The sequence below is a fragment of the Hyperolius riggenbachi genome, chromosome 6 (genome assembly GCF_040937935.1).
Source record: "Hyperolius riggenbachi isolate aHypRig1 chromosome 6, aHypRig1.pri, whole genome shotgun sequence".
Classification (NCBI taxonomy): domain Eukaryota; kingdom Metazoa; phylum Chordata; class Amphibia; order Anura; family Hyperoliidae; genus Hyperolius; species Hyperolius riggenbachi.
Genome location: NC_090651.1, coordinates 265,072,304 through 265,096,324, shown reverse-complemented (window position 1 = coordinate 265,096,324; position 24,021 = coordinate 265,072,304). Strand labels below are relative to the sequence as shown.

The following is a 24,021-nucleotide window of genomic DNA, read 5'->3' as shown; positions in this document are numbered from 1 at the left end:
ATGGCGAGGTGGAGAGAGACAGGGAAGCCCCTGGGGGATCTACCTCTTCTGAGGTAAGTGTCTGTTTGTCTCGCTTTTTTACCTCACAGGCTTTCTTTACAGTAATTAGGAATATTGCAATGGACCCTGGTTAGTTAGTATTGGTAATGTGTCCTCAGCATTTCCTCTTGTTTCTTGTAATACTACAATGAATGTAGCTGTCAATGCCTTTGCAGAACGCATAGTCTGCAAATATCTTTTTTTTCTTTCAGATTCCGGATCAGGTTATAGCTGGGTCCAATGCGAATTCTACTCATAAAGAAGATTATTCTATCCAGAAAATTGTAGTTACCGGCAGCGGATAATGTGAATTCTTATCATTACCTGGTATGACAAGAAAGAATCCCGCTTGCTCTACGCTGCTTCCATACAGACTTTTTATTGTACAAAGCTGAAAGTATGTGGAATGGAATGGCACCTCCTGTGTCCTGGCTTTCATTGCAGTAATAATCCCACAATATGAGTGTCAGAAATGGGATGGAGCCTATATGAGAGGGACACACTATATGCGTGTGACTAGCATACACTGAACCGAACCAAGGAACTCATTTTACTACTGGATGCTGTGAATATATGAATACATGTGGTTATGCATTCATGAATATGTGCAATTGGGATTAGTGTGGTGCAGTGCTTAGTTTTGTAGGTCATCCCCACCTTTACCTCAAAGTATCAGTTTTCTGATAGAATTCTTAACGTGAGCATATTTAAAATGTTGTGCTGCTGGCGTAGCCCAGGGGACTAGTATGTACACCAGAGCTTTAAAAATGCATTGTATACTATCTGGCAATATTATTATTCACTTCAATGCCATTTAAAGGACATCTGCCAGTAAAATGAGACATATTAAAAATATAGTGGTATGCAAATTGTGTGATGTGGAGAGAAAAAGAGATAGATGATAGACAGACAGATAGATATTATTATTATTTATATAGCGCCAACATCTTCCGCAGCACTGTACAGAGTATATTGAACTATCAGGGGGCTCACAATCTAATTCCTACCATAGTCGTATGTCTATGTATGTATCCTGTAGTGTATGTATTGTAGTCTAGGGACAATTTAGGGGGAAACCAATTACTTATCTGTATGTTTTTGGGGATGCAGGAGGAAACTAGAGTGCATGGGGGAAACCCACTCACACGTGGGGAAAACATACAAACTCTGTGCAGATAACACCCTGGCTGGGATGCAAATCGGGGACCCAGCACTGCAAGGTGAGAGTGCTAACCACTACACCACCATGATGGATGGATGGATGGATGGATAGATAGATAGATAGATAGATAGATTGTAATCTCGCAAGGGCAGGGCTCTCTCACCTTTTTATGTCTTGGAATTTGTTATACATTTTATTTATCATGTTACTTTTGTCACTGTAATTACCAGTTCTGTATTTTGTACCAAATCTGTATTTTTGTAACAATTCTGTATCTTGAATATTGGTGTATACCATTTTCTGTATTATGTATACCATGTTTGTTTATTACTTTATACAACACCACCGTATATGTTGGCACTTAACTACTTGCTGCCTGCGTCACACCAATGGGCGTGGCTGCGGCGGCAGCCCCAGGATCGCCCTACTCCTAAAGTCCTGGGGAAGTGGTTTGCAGGAGATCACGCGTCCCGATGCGCGCACATCCCGCTTGGATGACAAAGCTCCACTCCGCCTTCAGTCTCCCAACGGTGATCGCGTGTGACACGGCTGTCCCCCTGGGACACAGGAGAGCAATCGGCTCTCATATGACAGTCAATCGCCACTATTGGCTGGCTAGGGGAGGGAGGGAGTTTAAAAAAAATGAAATAATTAAGAAAATGTATTTAAAAAATATTAACATAAATATTTATAAAAAATAAATAAAAATGAACATCATGGCAGGGATCAGACCCCACCAACAGAAAGCTCTGTTGGTGAGGGGAAAAGGGGGGGTTCACTTGTGTGCCGAGTTGTGTGGCCCTGCAGCGAGGCCTTAAAGCTGCAGTGGCCTATTTGTTGAAAAATGGCCTGGTCTTTAGGGGGGTTTAACACTGCGGTTCTCAAGTGGTTAAAGTGAACTACAGATGAAAATAAACTAAATAAGATAAACAATTGGATCTATTCTTCTACTCCTAAAAATGACTCTTCTGGATATCTCAAGGTTTTCATTTATGTATAAATATTTACAAAGCATATTTAATGTTTCATAGTCTCTGCTCTATTGCAGTGTCTCAAGAGTCCTAGAGTGAAAATACATGAACTATTGACCTTTTTATCTTTTCCTCTCACAGTAAAAAGCCCAGTTATTTGCTTAGGAAAGTGTTTTATAGCTGTACTTTGTTATCATTGATCCGACTGAGTCCTGACTGGAGAAAAACTGTCAGTTCCATAGCTAATTATAAACTCTTTCAGGCAGGGAAAAAAGAAAAGGAGCACAGCATAGGTGTCAAGTAGTGTTGGGCAAACACCTAGATGTTCGGGTTCGAGAACGTTCGCCGAACATCGCCGCGATGTTCGGGTGTTCGCGCCGAACTCCGAACATAATGGAAGTCAATGGGGACCCGAACTTTCGTGCTTTGTAAAGCTTCCTTACATGCTACATACCCCAAATTAGCAGGGTATGTGCACCTTGGGAGTGGGTACAAGAGGAAAATTTTTTTTGAAAAAGAGCTTATAGTTTTTGAGAAAATTGATTGTAAAGTTTTAAAGGAAAAACTGTCTTTTAAATGCTGAAAATGTCATGTTTCTTTGCACAGGTAACATGCTTTTTACCGCCATGCAGTCATAAATGTAATAAAGAGAAGAGGTTCCATAAACAGGGACCGGTAACGCTAACCCAGCACCAGCAGCACACGTGATGGAACAGGAGGAGGCGCAGGAGGAGAAGGCCACGCTTTTTGAGACACAACAACCCAGGCCTTGCATGAGGACAAGAAGCGTGCGGATAGCATGCTTTTTACCGCCATGCAGTCATAAATGAAATAAAGAGAAGAGGTTCCATAAACAGGGACCGGTAACGTTAACCCAGCAGCAGCAGCAGCACACGTGATGGAACAGGAGGAGGCGCAGGAGGAGAAGGCCACGCTTTGAGACACAACAACCCAGGCCTTGCACGAGGACAAGAAGCGTGCGGATAGCATGCTTTTTACCGCCATGCAGTCATAAATGTAATAAAGAGAAGAGGTTCCATAAACAGGGACCGGTAACGCTAACCCAGCAGCAGCAGCAGCACACGTGATGGAACAGGAGGAGGCGCAGGAGGAGAAGGCCACGCTTTTTGAGACACAACAACCCAGGCCTTGCATGAGGACAAGAAGCGTGCGGATAGCATGCTTTTTACCGCCATGCAGTCATAAATGAAATAAAGAGAAGAGGTTCCATAAACAGGGACCGGTAACGCTAACCCAGCAGCAGCAGCAGCACACGTGATGGAACAGGAGGAGGCGCAGGAGGAGAAGGCCACGCTTTGAGACACAACAACCCAGGCCTTGCATGAGGACAAGAAGCGTGCGGATAGCATGCTTTTTACCGCCATGCAGTCATAAATGTAATAAAGAGAAGAGGTTCCATAAACAGGGACCGGTAACGCTAACCCAGCAGCAGCAGCACACATGATGGAACAGGAGCAGGCGCAGGAGGAGAAGGCCATGCTTTTTGAGACACAACAACCCAGGCCTTGCATGAGGACAAAAAGCGTGCGGATATAGCAGCAATGCTTTTTGCCGCCATGCAGTCATAAATGTAATACAGATGAGAGGTTCAATAAACAGGGACCGGAAACGCTAAACCATCCCAGATGTTCATTGGTCATGTTACTTGGTTGGGGTCCTGGAGTGTTGCGTAGTCGTTTCCAATCCAGGATTGATTCATTTTAATTTGAGTCAGACGGTCTGCATTTTCTGTGGAGAGGCGGATACGCCGATCTGTGACGATGCCTCCGGCAGCACTGAAACAGCGTTCCGACATAACGCTGGCTGCCGGGCAAGCCAGCACCTCTATTGCGTACATTGCCAGTTCGTGCCAGGTGTCTAGCTTCGATACCCAATAGTTGAAGGGTGCAGATGGATTGTTAGACACAGCTACGCCATCTGACATGTAGTCCTTGACCATCTTCTCCAGGCAATCGGTGTTGGAGGTGGATCTGCACGCTTGCTGTTCAGTGGGCTGCTGCTGCATGGGTGTCAGAAAATTTTCCCACTCCAAGGACACTGCCGATACCATTCTCTTTTGGGCACTAGCTGCGGCTTGTGTTGTTTGCTGCCCTCCTGGTCGTCCTGGGTTTGCGGAAGTCAGTCTGTCGGCGTACAACTGGCTAGAGGAGGGGGAGGATGTCAATCTCCTCTCTAAAGTCTCCACAAGGGCCTGCTGGTATTCTTCCATTTTGACCTGTCTGACTCTTTCTTCAAGCAGTTTTGGAACATTGTGTTTGTACCGTGGATCCATAAGGGTATAAACCCAGTAATTGGTGTTGTCCAGAATGCGCACAATGCGTGGGTCACGTTCAATGCAGTCTAGCATGAATTGAGCCATGTGTGCTACCAGAATCCTCATCATCCTCTTGTGAGCGTTGTGATAGTTGTTGTGATGCATCATAGTCGTCACCTTCTTCCTGGTCTGCTTCTGCTGACCATTCGCGCTGAATTGTGGAAGTCCAACGTGCACCGCTCTGGCCCTCGTCAGTGGTGGCAGGAAATTCCTGCTCCAACTCCAGCTGTTCCTCCTCCTCTTCTTCGTCATAGCTGCTGGGGCCAGCGTTTCCTGAGGCGGATGGCTTGATGTTGGTACCATCACGCTGATCGTTTTCTCCTCCAGATTCCCCCAGTTGCATCATGACAGCTGTTTCCTTGATTTTCAACATTGACCTCTTCAGTAAACACAGCAGTGGTATGGTAATGCTGACTGAAGAGTTGTCACTGCTCACAAGCAACGTGGATTGCTCAAAATTTTGGAGGACTTGGCAGAGGTCCAACATGTTGGCCCAATCGGATCCACAGAAGCTTGGCAGCTGGCCGGATGCGCCTCGGTACTGCGCCGTCATGTACTGGACCACTGCACTCTTCTGCTCGCAAAAGCGGGCTAGCATGTCCAGCGTAGAATTCCAGCGCGTAGGGACATCACACAGCAAGCGATGGTGGGGGAGATTGAAGCGCTCCTGCATCTTGGCGAGTGCCTCCGAAGCAGTACTTGAATTTCTACAATGTTTGGCCACTCGTCGCACCTTCAACAGAAGATCGGCCACGCCTGGGTATGTCTTCAGGAACCGCTGAACTACTAGGTTCATCACGTGCGCCAGGCAAGGGATGTGTGTCAGCTTAGCCAACCTTAAAGCGCGAATGAGATTACTCCCATTATCACACACAACCATGCCCGGTTTCAGGTCCAGCGGTGCCAGCCACAAATCCGTCTGTTCCTTTATTCCCCTCCAAATTTCCTCCCCTGTGTGCTGCTTATCCCCAAGGCAGATCAGCTTCAGCAACGCTTGCTGACGCATGCCAACAGCTGTGCTGCACTGCTTCCACGATCCTACTGCTGCTGGTGCTGGGTTCGCGTTTCTGGATGAGGTACAGCTTTGAGATGCGTTGGAGGAGAAGGAGTCAGAGAGGTAGCTGCTGCTGTTGTTATCCAGTGGGAGGGACGGCGGTGCAGCTGTTTGCGGCGTGGGCAACACCCGCGCCGTAGCAGGTGAGGAATCGCTGCCAGGCTCCACAAGGTTCGCCCAGTGCGCGGTAAGGGAGATGTATCGACCATGGCCGAACGCACTCGTCCAGGTGTCAGTGGTGAGGTGAACCTTGCAGGCAACGGCATTCTTCAAGCTTCGGGTTATTTTGCTGACCACGTGCTCATGCAACTCAGGCACTGCAGAGCGCGCAAAGTGGTAGCGGCTGGGAACCACGTAACGTGGGATGGCCACTGACATCATGCCCTTGAAGCTGTTTGTCTCCACCACTCGATATGGCAGCATTTCGCAGGCCAGAAGCTTGGCTATGCTGGCTGTTACTGCCACGGCCCGGGGGTCATTTGCTGGCAATTTCCTCTTGCGCTCAAACATCTCCGAGACAGACAACTGAACCGTAGGGCTGCACACTGAAGGGCTGTTGGTTGTTGTGTTTGATGAAGACTGGGAGACCTCAAGAGCACTACTCCGGAAAGTGACAGTGTCAGCGTCGTCTGATGTTTGTGAATGTTGTGAACCACGCAATGGCTGGGCTACTGCTGCTGCTGAGGCGGGTCTGGTGGTGAGTCTGGTGAACCCAAGGGAGGCAGTGTTGCTGGTACCCTGTCCTGTCGAGTTTGCCCACAGAGTGGGATGTTTGGATAGCATGTGGCGGCTCATGCTGGTGGTGGAGAGGTTGTTAATACTTTTCCCCCTGCTCAGGCGGGTCTTGCACACCTTGCAAATCGCCATGGTAACATCCTCAGTGCAGTCTTCAAAGAAAGCCCAGACTTTGGAGCACCTGCCTTGCTGGCGATTTCTGTTTGCGCCTCTTTTGCCTCTCAAAGGAACTTCCACGCTTGTGGTGCCTGAAATTTCGCGCCGCCTACCTTGTGGCACAAGGCGAACTCGTGCAGCAGTGGGTTCTTCAACAGACTCATCTGTGCTGCTGCTACGACGGCGATGTTCTCGTTCACAAACAAAATCTGGGTCTCTGTCCACAATGTCCATACCCTCCTCTTCCATCTCCTCAAACTCGTCATATGTCATTGTGGGGGGCCGCCGCCGTGGAGTACAGCTCCCCAGAACAACCTCTGCGCAGCTCACTCCAATGTCGTCTTCCAGAGTTTCTCGGCCGACCTCCTGCAATTGCAACCCCTCCTGCCCAACTTGCTCTGGGATTTGGGTTTCAAAGTCCTCGGACTCGCCTTGTTGTATTTCAGTGCCCGGTGCATTTCCCACAGTTAATGGTTGTGAATCCGGGCACAACATTTCTGGCTGTTCCTCCATTGACCTTTCAAAGGTGGAAGTTTGTTGGCCTGGGAATAGCTCCTGCGAATACCCCATTGTGTCCTGAGGTAATTCATCGGACTGGTTATCTGGCAGTTGTGTGCGTGGTGTCGCTGCCGGTTGTGTCTGCTTTGTGCCCACTGGCTCCTTGTAACTGGCTGAGGACTCGGACCTCGTGCGTGATGTGCTGGTGCTGCTTAACCCACTGCTGGAAGCTTGAGAGGTCATCCAAGTAATTATCTGGTCCTGTTCTTTTGGATCTGTGAGGGTTGTTTTCCTGGACAACATGGGCGGTATTGAGTGGGTTTTCTTGGGTGCTCCCCTGTGGCCTGTACGTGAACCGTCAGGGGAAACACCTCTTCCCTTGCCCCTCCCTCTTTCACCGGATTTCTTCCTCATTTCACTTATCCTTAAAGTACACGCTGACTGGCAGCAGTACAGTGGCAGTACAGAAATGCTATACAGTGGTGGGTGAGCGGTGTACCACTATTGCCAGCAGCGACACAGAGCACAATGCTATACAGTGGCGGGTGAGCGGTGTACTACTGTTCCCAGCAGACACAGAGTGGCAGTACACACAATGCTATATAGTGTGGCTGAGCCGTGTACACACAGTGGCAGTAAATAATGCTATATAGTCTGGCTGAGCGGTGTACACAGAGTGGCAGTACACACAATGCTATATAGTCTGGCTGAGCCGTGTACACACAGTGGCAGTAAACAATGCTATATAGTCTGGCTGAGCCGTGTACACACAGTGGCAGTAAACAATGCTATATAGTCTGGCTGAGAGGTGTACACAGAGTGGCAGTACACACAATGCTATATAGTCTGGCTGAGCGGTGTACACAGAGTGGCAGTAAACAATGCTATATAGTCTGGCTGAGCGGTGTACACAGAGTGGCAGTACACACAATGCTATATAGTCTGGCTGAGCGGTGTACACAGAGTGGCAGTACACACAATGCTATATAGTCTGGCTGAGCGGTGTACACAGAGTGGCAGTAAACAATGCTATATAGTCTGGCTGAGCGGTGTACACACAGTGGCAGTACACACAATGCTATATAGTCTGGCTGTGCGGTGTACACACAGTGGCAGTACACACAATGCTATATAGTCTGGCTGAGCGGTGTACACAGAGTGGCAGTACACACAATGCTATATAGTCTGGCTGAGCGGTGTACACAGAGTGGCAGTAAACAATGCTATATAGTCTGGCTGAGCGGTGTACACAGAGTGGCAGTACACACAATGCTATATAGTCTGGCTGAGCAGTGTACACAGAGTAGCAGTAATCAATGCTATATAGTCTGGCTGAGCGGTGTACACACAGTGGCAGTACACACAATGCTATATAGTCTGGCTGAGCGGTGTACACAGAGTGGCAGTACACACAATGCTATATAGTCTGGCTGAGCCGTGTACACACAGTGGCAGTAAACAATGCTATATAGTCTGGCTGAGCGGTGTACACAGAGTGGCAGTACACACAATGCTATATAGTCTGGCTGAGCGGTGTACACAGAGTGGCAGTAAACAATGCTATATAGTCTGGCTGAGCCGTGTACACACAGTGGCAGTAAACAATGCTATATAGTCTGGCTGAGCGGTGTACACAGAGTGGCAGTAAACAATGCTATATAGTCTGGCTGAGCGGTGTACACAGAGTGGCAGTACACACAATGCTATATAGTCTGGCTGAGCCGTGTACACACAGTGGCAGTAAACAATGCTATATATAGCGTAGCTGAGCGAGGTACACAGTGGCAGTACACACAATGCTATATAGTGTGGCTGAGCGAGCGGTGTACTACTGTTCCCAGCAGCGACACACAATGACTGGGGGGACCCTGGCTAGCGTGGCTGGAGCGCGAACTACCCTGCCTGCCTACCCAAAGCTAAACCCACAGACAAATGGCGGAGATATGACGTGGTTCGGGTATTTATTTACCCGAACCACGTGACCGTTCGGCCAATCAGAGCGCGTTCGGGCCGAACCACGTGACCCGTTCGGCCAATCAGAGCGCGTTCGGGGTCCGAACCACGTGACCCGTTCGGCCAATCACAGCGCTAGCCGAACGTTCGGGGAACGTTCGGCCATGCGCTCTTAGTTCGGCCATGTGGCCGAACGGTTTGGCCGAGCACCATCAGGTGTTCGGCCGAACTCGAACATCACCCGAACAGGGTGATGTTCTGCAGAACCCGAACAGTGGCGAACACTGTTCGCCCAACACTAGTGTCAAGTTGCCACTGTATATACACCTGTCATCTATGGTACACTTTAAAGATAGTTAGATAGATAGATAGATAGATAGATAGATAGATAGATAGATAGATAGATACTGTAGATAGTCCATCTCTATGGCCCTTGCACAATTTGGCACTATTGCACTCCTCTCAGTTTTCATTTATTTATTCAACAGACTTTTCCCACGCCTTATTTATATGGTAGCTTTTTTTAAAAAGACTTTCCATGTAAACACTCACAAATTAAAGCAAATCTAAAATGCAAATAAACTTATGAGATAATTACTTGCAGGTGTACCTTAATAGTAATGGTAAATGAACATATGAAAATCCAGAAAAGTTATATTTTAAGTTTAAGGGTAACATTTCTATTTTAAACATATTGCATTTGCACAAGAATAAGTCACAGCATATCAAGCAGTGAGCAGCTACACACATAATATTAGTCCACAGAGATAGGTCAGCACCACCAAAAGTAGTTTATAGCTCTTTTATTGGCAAGGCAGCAAAGAGCTATAAACTACTTTTGGTGGTGCTGAGCCATCTCTGTGGACTTATACTGTGTACCCCTGGAGGTTCTGGGGTAGGAGTCGAGCACGCCGCCTTGTCCATTTGCTGCTCCTTTGCTGCTTCATTGTACACACATAATATTAGGCACTCAGGCTTTTAGGGCATATCAACAATTGCAAACATACAATATACTATTGAACACATGCAAGCCGTCTCCCTGAGACACACACACACATATTACTACAACACCATCTCTATGGCCTGCCCACTGTCTGGCTCCATTCCTGTCCATTATGAGCTCCCCAGCATTGCTCTTGCTTGTTCAAGATCCTAACTCTCACCTACAAAACACTCTACTGTTTCACCTCTTCCTACTTAAAGTAAACCTGAAATGAACTCATGAGAAGGATTTTTACTTATCTGGGGCTTTCTTCAGCGCCCTTTAGTCTATCAGCTTCCTCTGACTATCACCCAATATTGGGTCACTTCTGCTACCTATACTTTGAGGGGGGTTCTATCTAATCCATATTGGAAGATATTGGAAGCATCCCTGCTACTTATACTGGAGACTGCTACCTAATACTCTGGAAACATCTGCTACTTATACCAGGGGACTACCTAATACTAGGGGCATATTTGACTACTTATACTGGGAGAGGGAAACATCTGCTACCTATAATGAAACAGCTATTCACAGTGTGTGTGTGTGTGTGTGTGTGTGGGGGGAGGGGGTATAATACTTCTCTTGTCATGTGACGCAGCAGGCCCCACCAGCCAGCCATTGTGCCCCTAAAACATCTAAAGCGGGAGTTGACAGTGCTTGTAACTGTATCTACTGTGTATTCTCTATTACAAAGCACCACACAAGATGCTGGCACTGTATAAATCATAAGGCAGTACGGTAATAATATTCCCATTTTTTTTAGGCTTAATTACCAGTTCCTTCTTTTATAAATGAGGTCTTCTAATTAAGGTCTTCTAATTCTGGATTTGAACTGCAGAGAACAAAAAAACTAAATCTAAAACTCAGATCGTTACCTTCCAGGACTTTTTTTTTCTGATTTTAGTAGTAACAACTGAATGTGGTTTCTTCAGAGATCATTTATTAAATTTGGAGCACAATAATTTGATTACTCATAATTAACAAGTAAGGACAATGCCAATCTCCCTAACAAGACTTACATCACTCACTTATCCCCCTCGTTCATGATCTTACAGGTATATTACTATTGTCTATCTTAAGACTAGTCATTTATCCTGTGTAGAGAGTCTAGCCTAGTCTAGTTACCCGTCTCTACACACCTACGGGATAAGATCAGAGTAATTTTGTAGTCTAATACTGGTATAGTGAATAGAAAGAAGATGGAGGATTAAGAAAAGATAAGTGGTGATAAATACAGAAAGAGATGGTATATGTCAGAGCACAGATGAACATAGATGAACAGGATGATGGGAATTCATAGTGACATGGTGGCTAAGTGGTTAGCAATGGCAAAATAGTAGTGAGACAAGACACAGAACATTTATTTGCGTTTTTCTCCTGGTAGACTCAAAGCTCCAGAGCTGCAGCCACAAGGTCGTGCTCAGTAGGCAGTAGCAGTGTTAGGGAGTATTGCCCAAAGTCTCCTTACTGAATAGGTGCTAACTTACTGAACAGGGAGAGCATAGTTTTGAATCCTGGTCTTGTGTGTCAGAGGCAGAGCCCTTACAGGGAACTGAACACCCTGTCTTTACCTGGAAGGTCTCCTTTTTTGTAATAGCTATAAGAGCTGCCTTGTCCCCCCCCCCCCTCCCCTTCCTTATTTACAGAAATTGCAGATGTTATCTTAACACATTCCCTCTAGGTAAACTTTTCCTAATTACCCACCCCCTTTGTTCATGAAAAGGTATTGTTTACTTCTTGGTAATGAGTGCAATAAAGCAATTACTTAACTCCTTAGCTGCCTGAAATCTCTGCAATGGGCCGGACGGGCAGGCCTGCTGAAGTAGACTAATAAAATCTGTGCTAAACTTTAAATGTAAAATTAAAAGGTAAAAAGTAAGTTGTTGTTTTTTTTGTTTTTTTTTAATAATGAGACATATTGTTGGCATGCGTATTTAATGTGCTATTGAGATGCCCTGGGTGCTACAAATGGTGCTCGGTTCACTTTAACCAGTACACCATCCAGCCACTACTACAAGGGCTTGTTAAAAAAACATCAGGGACCGCCAGTTATTTTATCAGGCACCTCCCGCAACCAAATTTCCAGTTATAGCCACTGTGGAAGAAGAGAGGAGTGAGGGGGGCATGTGGCTCCACTGGACAAAGGTAATGTATGCGGCTGCCCCTGCCCTGCACTTTCCCACAGGACCAGGCCAGCTTAGCTGACCACAGTTTTTTTGATGTGTACAAGGCCTAAGTTATTTACCTACCTTTACATGCAGATGTTCATCCAGAAGAATGTTCCCAGGTTTTAGATCCAAGTGCAGCAGAGGTGGGTTCATTATATGAAGGAAGTTCATTCCAAGCGCAATCTCATGGATGAATCTAAACTTCAGCTGCCAGCTCAGGGTGTGTGTGGGGATCAGCTTCTCCAGGGAGCCATTTTCCATAAATTCCATCACAATTCCAAGTGGACTGGTGCAAATACCATAAATCTGTACAATGTATCGGAACTTTATCTTCTCCATCTTGGATGCCTCCTCCATCACATTGTTGTACGTTGTGCTGCATAATGCAAAGAAAACATTCTGTGAGAATACTACTAGAATAGATGGACGTTCTTATTGTGATCAGTAGTAGCCTGATCTGTTTTACAGTGATGTGAAAAACTATTTGCCCCCTTCCTGATTTCTTATTCTTTTGCATGTTTGTCACACTTAAATGTTTCTGCTCATCAAAAAACCGTTAACTGTTAGTCAAAGATAACATAATTGAACACAAAATGCAGTTTTAAATGATGGTTTTTATTATTTAGTGAGAAAAAAAACTCAAAACCTACATGGCCCTGTGTGAAAAAGAAACTGCCCCTGAACCTAATAACTGGTTGGGCCAGACTTAGCAGCAATAACTACAATCAAGCGATTGCGATAACTTGCAACAAGTCTTTTACAGCGCTCTGAAGGAATTTTGGCCCACTCATCTTTATTTGAGGGTTTTCTAACATGAACCGCCTTTTTAAGGTCATGCCACAACATCTTAATAGGATTCAGGTCAGGACTTTGACTAGACCACTCCAAAGTCTTCACTTTGTTTTTCTTCAGCCATTCAGAGGTGGATTTGCTGGTGTGTTTTGGGTCATTGTCCTCCTGCAGCACCCAAGATCGCTTCAGCTTGAGTTGACGAACAGATGGCCGGACATTCTCCTTCAGGATTTTTTGGTAGACAGTAGAATTCATGGTTCCATCTATCACAGCAAGCCTTCTAGGTCCTGAAGCAGCAAAACAACCCCAGACCATCACACTACCACCACCATATTTTAATGTTGGTATGATGTTCTTTTGCTAAAATGCTGTGTTACTTCTACGCCAGATGTAACGGGACACGCACCTTCCAAAAAATTCAACTTTTGCCTCGTCGGTCCACAAAGTATTTTCCCAAAAGTTTTGGCAATCATTGAGATGTTTTTTAGCAAAATTGAGACGAGCCTTAATGTTCTTTTTGCTTAAAAGTGGTTTGCGCCTTGGATATCTGCCATGCAGGCCGTTTTTGCCCAGTCTCGTTCTTATGGTGGAGTCGTGAACACTGACCTTAATTGAGGCATGTTAATAATGCTGAGTTGACACAAGTGTTATGCAAAGTTTATGCAAATGTATGAATTGACACAAGTGGTATGCAAAGGAATGGGTCAATCCAATGCAGGAGCCACAGCATTGGATTGAGCAATTTCCATGATGCATACATTTCCATAAAATTTGCACTAACTTAGAACCATTAGCATCTCATTGACCAACCTTGTGACTATGCCAAAATTATAAAAGCAATTCAGGAACTGCATTGAATGCACTGTACATGATTAGTTATGATTTTAAAGTAGAACATATCTTTTGTTTCTCCAAAAATATCTTTATCATTTATTAAAAAAAACATTTAATCTGTAAGTCCTTAATAAAATATTTGCCTTGTGCTAGTGAAATGTATTAACCTGTACAAAATAAACTGACCTGTTTAATTTACAAAACTGATTGTAACTGTTGCCAAATGACATAGATAATTGCCGTTACTGTTTTGGCAAATGGTTTGTTTTGAATTTTCTAAAGACTAGGATGTGAGGAAAGTTCTCACTTAAAGGTTAATTTAAGTATTCTGAAAGTCAGCATTTCTACTTTGCTCTAAAGATTCCTCACAGCTTGAAAGCTACTATCCCAGAAACGTTTTTTTTGCAGAACATCACTGAAATGGTTAAACAAAGCACGTTGTCCTGCTATTCAGCTTCAAATATGCATCCAAACTGGAGATAACAGTATCTTTGTTTGCATTCCATTGTTGATACATGTGTGTAAACACAGTGTGACAGGTGAAAAGGAGCTCTCTGTGAAGCTCTCTGTGCTTCACACACACACAGTTCAGAATAGCTCATTAGACGATGTTAATATATAATAAAAAGCAGTTTGAATAAAATGCAATGGCAGCTTTCAGGGTACGATAAACTCCACTTTGGAAACTTTTAATTTGTAAACAGACAATATTACTTATGCACAAAAGCAAATATGATAACTGTATGCGTAATAAAAAGAAGGAAAACACATTTTTATTGAATGTTATGTTGGAGTTTCAGACCACTTTAAAGAGAACCTGTACCTGTGCAACATGAAATGCTGACATCCTTTCTAAAGAAAATGCTAGTTGCTAAGCTGTCATGCTGATCCAGTGCTTCACCCAAGTCACTTACTGACTTTGAACACATCCCATCCTAGACACTACATGTAGTGTCTCGTAAAATTTGATTGACCGCTAGCACTAATTGCCAGAAATCAACAGTAAATACATTGAGATGAACCCTGCCATCCAACTCAATGCGGGACACACTATGCACAGCCACCAGCAGTCGCCCATCTCAACCGGCGATAACACTCATAACTCAGCCTTCTTGTGGCTGTCCTTTCATTGTGCAGCCCTCTCTTCCATTTGTAACATCCATGGCTAGCAGCTGCCTTCTTTCATGTGTTTCTCTACATGTATAACCTCCTTTTTCCATTATCAGCCTCATATATTCCATATGCACCATCCCTTATTCCACGTCCAGACACCTCCTTCAGCAGCAGCCAACCTAGCCACTGGCCTGTATGGCCTATGCAGAAATCACTGAGTACAAGATTTAAAGAGGAATTTTAACCACGTATTGAACTTCACTCCAATCAGTAGCTGTTACCCCCATTCCCATGAGAAATCTTTACCTTTTCTTGAATAGATCATCGAGGGGGGGGGGGGGGGTCTGAATGGCGGATATTGAGGTTAAACCCCTCCCACAGTGTGATGTCATGACCATGGTTCTGACAGTTTTTTTGTCTGTTAACGTCATTGCATTGTGGGAAATAACGACTTTTTCAAACTGCCAAATAAGCAGTATCTCCCTCTGTGCATCAAACTCTCAGTAATAGATTCCGTGCAGATCACCTGACAGGACTAAAGATGTCACCACCAGTCATAAATTTCAGAATGTAAATCAGGGAGTGGAAAGACTTTACAGTAGGTAAACACTGAATAAAGAATTTATAAGTGAATGTTGTAAAAAATAAGCAATGTAATTAATTATGTTATATTCACTACAGTTCCTACAGATATATATCCCATGGTTATATTTTATATTTAAATATTTACAAAGTAGATTAAGGGCTTATTCACAGTGGGGCGTTGCGTTGCGATGCAACGTTAAAGTCACAACGCAGCATTACAAGGCAACGCAAAAAAGGTGGTAATGCACATTAACGCTGCATTACCATCATATACAGTAGGTACAGTAAAGCATACAGGCAATGATAAGTATGCTTTCCTGTACCTGGTAACGTGCACGTTTAGAGGTAACGTTACACTTTACAATGCAATGGTAACATCGCACTGTTAAAGTCCCATAGGATTAGCATTGCAGTGCGGTAAGCTATGTTATAAGACTTTATAATGTAGCTCCGCAACGTCCCACTATGAATTTAGCCTCAATGTTCTGTTGGTTCTGCTCAGTGGCAGCCTATTAAGTGTCCTTAAATAAAATGTTTTGCTGGTTCTGCTCAGTGGCAGCCTATTAACTGTCCTTAAATAAAATGTTTTGCTGGCTCTGCTCAATGGCAGCCTATTACGTTCCTCTAAATAACAATACATGAACTATTGACCTTTTTCTATCTCCCTCTACACTCAGAAGTTGTATTCCGATAGGAAAACCTTTATGGCTGTAATTTGCTTCCATGCCTAAAAATTAACTCTTTCAGGCAGTAAAATAAAACAAGTAGAACAGCATGGTCATTCATATGTTTTGCACTGTACATGCAAGTATTTAGTATTGTTGCACAATTCAGTATTCACTCTCCCAAGAGCACTGTGCTTCATGAAATGATATCTCAATGTGGGAGTATAGGTGTATTGAGATGTTCATAACTACAATATAATGCAATAGCACAGCCACATCAGCATATCCTGGCTATAAGAAATGACATATTACCAGAATGAACAATGACTAGATCACAGAGAAAATGTCATTTCTGTGAGTGGGTTAGTGGTTTCGAACCAACTGATAAATTACCTGAAAGATGAGTACCAGATTCTGCATCTCCTCTGTCAAGTGAAACGGCAGAAACAAAACAGAATTACATTTTCTTTCCATACCATTGTAATTTTATACTTCCACCAGCACAGTAATTGTTGCAGTGTTTCATTTCATATAGCTTTCTAGCACTTTGTTACATTGCCTATTGAAAACTGACCGTATCCAATCACAATTTAATTAGGTACTTAAGAAGTAATTCTAGAGTCTATAATGCATGCAGAAGTTCAATCTTGCTGTAATTCCCATTAATTCCCTCAGAAATGCAGTTACACTTTATAACTTTTTAAGGTGTACTTAGAGAAGAGTTGACTTTTAGGAGAACCAGTCACAAATCTTAATTTGCAACAAACTTAATCTCCACTCCAGAACTGATTAGTGTGGAAGTATTATCAGTCTAGACTAGAGCTTTTTTTCTGATTATTTCATTACAAATGATGAAGGGCCCCAAATGAGGGTGTCTATCGTAGTGCCTGCCTAGGATCAGTGCTTGTCTTGATACCAAATTTAGGAAACAAGCACAGAAGGCATTTACATAGTATTCCCTTCCTGAAGATTAACATTAAAGTGTATCCAAGGCATTTTTGTAATAGAAATGAGACACAGAGGCATGTTCAGGAGAACTCAGTTCAGGAGCCACAGGGAGTGGCGGTAAGAGGCTCTACCTGATCCGGCTGATATGCTAGACCAGGCATGGGCAAACTTGGCCCTCCAGCTGTTAAGGAACTACAAATACCACAATGCATTTGTTTTTATGAGTCATGACTGTGGCTGTCAGACTCCTGCAATGCATTGTGGGACTTGTAGTTCCTCTACAGCTGGAGGGCCAAGTTTGCCCATGCCTGTGCTAGACCCTGTATCAGGTAGTGTGTTTTTTAACGTTTTTTTATCTGGCCTCGGGATTGCTTTAAAAATGTGAAAACATGTTAGTTAATAGCAGTAGCATGTATGGAAAGCAGACTAAAAGCAGTTAACTGCAGACAGAGACTTTTTCCTTCCTTGCATACTCTTCTGGGTAGGTTGACTTGTAGCTGTAGAAATAGAGAAGATTTGAAGTTAAAGGAGAAACAGCTATCCACAAGACTTCGGCCTCTTTTCCACCAGCAGCTGAAGAGTGTCACCAGCTGCTCCTGTGCACTGGCCAGGCACTTGCTATTGCTCGGCACAGGTGATGCACAGATGGCCCCTCCCATGTAGCTGCATGGCGGTCAACAAAATGAGCAGTTTAGCTGTCTCCAGGGCCAGTGTTAGATTTTTTGCTGCCTGAGGCAAACTTGTGAGGATGCACCCCCCACCCCGATTTGGAGTGATCGCACAGCACCCGACAGTTTACTCTCACATGACGTGCTGCAGCTCAACACAATAGCACACTGGCTGGCTGTGAGTCTGTGACAAGCAAACTGCTCACCCTCAGCCACTCCCTTCCTCCTCAGGAAGGTACACACAGCAAAAAATGCTACCCCTGAAATCTCTGCGCCTGATGCAAATGTTTCACCTTTCTTCATGAGATAACAGGCCTTGGCAGTCTCTAAAGTAAGAGAAAAATCCAATACTTGGATAAAGAAAGTAAACTATTAAGCATTATCTACCCCATGTGACAGGTTGTGGTTTAAGAACAGAAAAAGTACCTACAAATATCTGGGTGTGAGGCTAGAAAGGAGAAATCTTTATGCCCTAAATTTTATGAACTTGCTAAAAGAATGTAGGCATAAGCTAAGAGGTTGGGAGCGCCCCGATTTTAATATCCTGGCTGGGCAGGATTGATATTATAAAAATTATGATACTACCGAAAGTTTTCTATCTTTTGCAAAACTTGCCCATCACCCTCCCCTGTACATGGTTTAGGGACTGGCATTCCTTGTTTCAAGATTTTATTTGGGCTAAAACACAGCGTAGAATATCATACAAGTTTATATCACTTGACAAAAGCAAAGGGGGCTGGCCACTCTTGACCTTAACAGGTATTACAGAAGTATTCACTTAGCCAGAGCACTCGAGTGGAGAACGGACAAATAAAATAAATTATGGGTAAAAATGGAACAGGAAGTAGCCGACCCTGGAATAGCATTGTCCTGGGATAAAACATCTACACGTAACCTTATTAAAACAACCACCCATTAGTAAAACCTATCCTGACTACACTAAGTAAAGTAACTGATCATTGGTATAAATATAATAGAATCTTCCCACTGTTAGCTTTGAGACACCACCCTAACTACCCGCCGCCCCAGTCAAATGCCTGGTTTAAAATTAATGCTGTTGACGAAGACATCAGGATTTACCATTTACACGGTTTGAGTGACGTACGTAAAAGATTTAGATCTAGACAGAGCTAATATCTGGGTGCTTATCCAGCTGAGAAGCTTCTATCAAAAATTAAAGGCAAAAGAAGAAAACAGATTTATCCAGTTAAATGACTTTGAACTACTTTTATACAAAAAAAGGCCACCTAAGCTCATTTCTAGACTCTCCAAATGTATAGGCACATATCCCTCAGTTACGCTACCCCTCTTCTGTCAGAAACGGGAAAGGGACTTTGGCTCATCTCTAGACAGTACAAACTGGCCATCAATCTTCCAACATCTATGGTCTATCAAGAATAGAAATTACAAATAGTACAATATAAGATTATAGCTAGGTGGTACCTAAGTCCCTCGAGATTGCAACATATAACTGCAAGTAGTAGACCTTGCTGGAGATGTAATGGCATAAATTATGATTTAACCCTCTGGGCGATACAATTATATCGCCCAGGAGGGGGCGCAGCACTTTTTTTTTTTTAAAATCATGTAGCAAGCCCTGGGCTCGCTACATGATAGCCACAGCGCAGCGGCATCCCCCCACCCACTCCGATCGCCTTCGGCGATCAGAGTAAGCAGGAAATCCCGTTCAGAACGAAAGATGACGTCACCGACGTCATGGACGTCGTAACGTCAGAGGGAGTACCGATCCACTCTTTAGCGCTGCCTGGCACTGATTGGGGGTCGGGGAGGGGGGGCTGCGCGGCACGGCGGGTAGCGGCGGATCGGCGGCGAGCAGAAGTTACACGCAGCTAGCAAAGTGCTAGCTGCGTGTAACAAAAAAAAATTATGCAAATTGGCCCACCAGGGCCTGAGAACTCCTCCTGCGCGACATACCCCGAGCTCAGCTCGGGATTATCGCCCAGGAGGTTAATATACACATGTAGTGCCCCATTATTAGCTCATTTTGGAACAATATTATGACATTCTGGAACACCCGTATAAAAGACTGCCCTCAGCTGGATTCGCCCCTGGCTCTGTTTGGGACTTCTAGAACATCAGTCAGTAGTGCTCATTGCTTCTCCCAATTGTTTCAGTTGGGCCTTTGTTCTGCTAGGAGATTAATTGGTAGATTCTGGAGAGGGCAAACTGCCCCGGAGTTGCAGGACTGGATCTCTGATATATATAAAGTGGTAGATCTGGAGAACATTGAGGTGGTACAAACCCATTCCTCATTGGGAGGTATGACTCTAGGGGAACAATGGGAGAAGCTATTGAGTAATGAGTCTTAAAGAGAATCTGTATTGTTAAAATCGCACAAAAGCAAACATACCAGTGCGTTAGGGGACATCTCCTATTACCCTTTGTCACAATTTCGCCGCATTAAAAGTAGTCAAAAACAGTTTTTAAATGTTTGTTTATAAACAAATAAAATGGCCACCAAAACAGGAAGTAGGTTGATGTACAGTATGTCCACACATAGAAAATACATCCATACACAAGCAGGCTGTATACAGCCTTCCTTTTGAATCTCAAGAGATCACTTGTGTGTTTAATTTCTGTCCCCTGCAGCTCTCATCCACTGAATACTAGTGGCAGGCTGTGAGGCTGATCGTTTCTTCCTGCAGACAGCTCTGCCCTGTCTGTAATTCCTCAGTATGTGTCAGCCAGCTCCTTTCACAGCCTAACAGAGGAGGATTTTTATCCAACTCTCTTTCACTGATAAGAGAACAGAGGAGCTGCTGGCTTATGTAAATAACACACACACTGGAGTGTGCATAGAGGGTCCCTGAGAGGGGTGTGCATAACAGATCAGCACGGAAGAGTTGGCAGCCTTCCAGACACAGGGCGACAAGTTCGACAGGAGAAAGATACATTGATTTATTACAGAGACGGTGATAATAGAAAGTGCTGCAGTAAGGCAGAGCACATTAGAATAGGTTTAGGAACTTGTAGGATGGTAGAAAAAGGTATGACATTTTTGTCTCTTTAAGAGTTCCTGCCCTTGGAAAAGGGGAGAAACAGAACAAGGGAGATGAGGGGGAAGATGGGTTGAGAATGAGATATTATGCGGGATTGGATAATTGGATGTGTTTATCTTTGTCTGTGTTTAATTTTGTGTGTGTATGCGTGTGTGCGTGTGTTTTGTTTACCTACTGTTTCTTTTTCATTTTTGTCTTTTTTTTTCTCTCCTTTAATGAAGGCATGCGGACTACGATGCAAACTTGAAACCAAAGCCACAGGAGCACGGCAATGAAGTGCATCTTCTAGGCTGGCTGGGCAATAAACTGAGCTGAGGTGCGTAAAAAAAAAACAGAAAAAGTGCTAGGGTTGGTGATAATTACCCTTGAATGCATGTAACTTTTAGTCCACATTGCAATGGTAATTGACCTTTAAAGACAAAAATGTCAGTCTTAATCAGGCAGAGGAGCTAACTTATAGTCACATGAACATGATTTTTGCCTTCACAGGATGGTATTTAGCAGCTTGTCTATTAAGGGAGCTAATAATGTACATTATTTATAATGTGATCTGTTCATCTGTAACAATATCTATGAAATGAAACACTGGATACAATGCTATCGCTGATTACAATCTGATGCTGTAAATGTATGTATATCTTTAATACTAGTATACTTAGGAGTCTCATGTTTACTGATATAGGCACTGCTATTGGCCTGAGGAAGCGGGCTCAGACCCGTGAAACGCGTTGCCTGTGCTACCAATAAAATATTTTGTTCCTACAAAGATTTGTTGTCCTTGAGGTAAGCAACCTCAAACCTTTATCGGTTTTAAAACTGCTTTTAAATGCTTTTATATACCACCAGGGCGCCTCTTTAAACCATTTAGTGTATTAAGGGAGCTGTTCTCACATGTTCTAGCATTTTCTGCATGTGACTTACTGCATGCGCAAATCTGCATTTGTGATTTTTCAAGTCTGTTTGTTATATGTGCATGTTTTCGATTTTTATATGCATTTGTATGCAAATGTTACTTTTGTGATGTTTTGGCGGTTACCAATAAAGTTGATTTACATGAAAGATAAATCTTATTAACTAAAAAAATGGCATGCATTTTTTTTTCTGTGCTCCCATTGATTTACAATTTGATTTGATTTACAAAAACAATCATACATCGCACATGATAAAAAGCAGGCCTGCTGTCCAGATGTTAAAAGCTGAAAATGTGCAGTCACAAATTCACATATGAACGCATAAAACATGTGATGCCATTGCAATGCAGCTATTGCCATTTCGAAAAATAACTTGCAATTTCTAATAACTGTGAACCCTGCCTAAAGGAACACTGTAACATATCTATGATGAGGGGCGTACATTTAAATTCACGCTGCCAAATTTTGGTGTTGGGTGAAGTCAAAAGACGGCTCACCCCGCCCATGCTGAATGTCCTGGGTAGCGTCTATGCTATTCCTCCTCTGAGTTGTAGCTACTCGGGGGAGGGGGACACGTAATTTGAACACCGGCTATTGCCGGCGGCTGAATTAGCTCTCTTTTTTCTAATTTAAGCTTCAGCAATCGCCGGTGCCCAAATTTGTCACTGAGCGGCGAGCGCCACCATAGCCGTAAATCTATTACAGCCTAAGGAAGCGCCCAAATCATTGGAGCACCTTTGTGCAAAAATTAGCTGTCTGGTTTTTTTTTTCACATTTCTGAAAAGATTTTTTAAAGTAGTGTTGGCTTAAAATCTCAGAGAATACTGTCCGGTTGGTTTAATAGAAAGTACAGAGAAGCTGTCCGCATACATATCAGCTATTTTATTCACAAAGTTATATTCAGCAAAGTTCCTCTTTGCTGGTGAACAAGATTCAAGAGGGGGGAGTGGAATACAGAGCAGGGTATGAAAAACACCAAAAAAAGAACAAGTTTATTGACTGAATTGTTGCAGATTGTGACCCTAAGCACAGATGTGAGCTGTTGTATGTGCAAGAAAGGAGTTTGTGAAGTCCCAACTGTAATCAGCTGTATCTTGTCTGCAATAAAGATTTTGTTTTGTGAACTGTGCTGAGAGTTAAGGCTGCTGTCAAGAGAGCAGTATGTATTTTTCTATTCTTAACAATATTAGTGCTACATACGTGAACTATATAAGTGACAAACACCCCCTTCCCCCCAATGATTTAATGCCTGCATTTAAAATGTACATACCCCTCAGGAATGTGTTATCCCAGTCATCAGTGACTTGTATCAGATGCTCATTTCATACATGTTAAGCTTCCTGAGTTTCTTGAGAAGCTGTGGCATAATTAAATGGAAGAACAATTTAAAATAATCAGCTGATTTAATCTCTCTCTAATCAGTGTAATCTATTCTGAACATGCTCCTGAGACATTCATGCAAATCAGATGATTCTAACACAATAACAGCCTCATCTGATTGTCGTCTTAATCCCAGTTGTTCTTCCTCTGATGCTCCTGTCAATTGCATAATAAGAACATTTAAAGAACAAGTGCCAATGCCAATGCCTGTGTGAATCAACTGGACTGAGAAGTACACAGAAACAGAATGCCAGGATGTGAGAATATTTACCAGTGTCCAATAACGGCCTTTAACCGGCTATGCCGCGCAGGAGGATTCCTCAGGCCCTGCTGGGCCGACTTGTACAATTTTTTTTTTTTTTGCAACACGCAGCTAGCACTTTGCTAGCTGCGTGTGCACTCCGATCGCCGCCGCTCCGCGCCGATTAGCCTTTGCTCGCTGCGCCGCCCCCCCCCCCCTCCCAGACCCCGTGCGCTGCCTGGCCAATCTTTGACGTCACGACGTCGATGGTGATAGGGGAAGCCCTCCAGGAAATCCCGTTCTTTGAACGGGATTTCCTGATCAAAGATCGCCGGAGGCGATCGAAGCGGGTGGGGGGATGCACGCTGCACATGATTTAAAAAAAAAAATTAAGAAAAAAACTGCTGTGCTGCCCCCTGGCGGTTTCTAATAGACCGCCAGGAGGGTTAAGGTGCGTACACACGCACTACTGGTTAGAACAACAGGTCCATCAGACCCTTCCGCTGGGCAGGCGTTCTCCCGACAGTAGTGCGTGTGTAGTCTGTCAGACAGACTGATAAGGCTGTTTCTGAACGATCCTCTCAGCTCAGTTGTGTGCTAAGAAAAGACCTGTGGTTCTCCTACAGGTGTCACCTGCCTGCTTTGCCTATACTTAAAAACAGCTCCGATGATGCATTCAGCAACAGGAAAATGTCATTGCAAAACCAATATAACCTCAGTTTTGTTAAGCACATGTTACCCGTACAGATAACGCTTGATTCACTAACCGGCACTAAGCCGGTTAGTGTGCCTTATCACTTAGTGGGCT

General features: G+C 44.0%; 1 protein-coding gene across 1 annotated transcript in view; it reads right to left on the bottom strand.

Annotated features, from left to right (window-relative positions):
* ANKK1 (ankyrin repeat and kinase domain containing 1) overlaps positions 1–24,021 on the bottom strand; it is a 136,216-nt gene that overhangs the window by 48,530 nt on the left and 63,665 nt on the right. Inside the window, exon 2 of the mRNA XM_068240776.1 lies at positions 12,138–12,432. Coding sequence (XP_068096877.1) covers positions 12,138–12,432 — 295 coding nt within the window. The remainder of the gene's footprint in view (positions 1–12,137; positions 12,433–24,021) is intronic.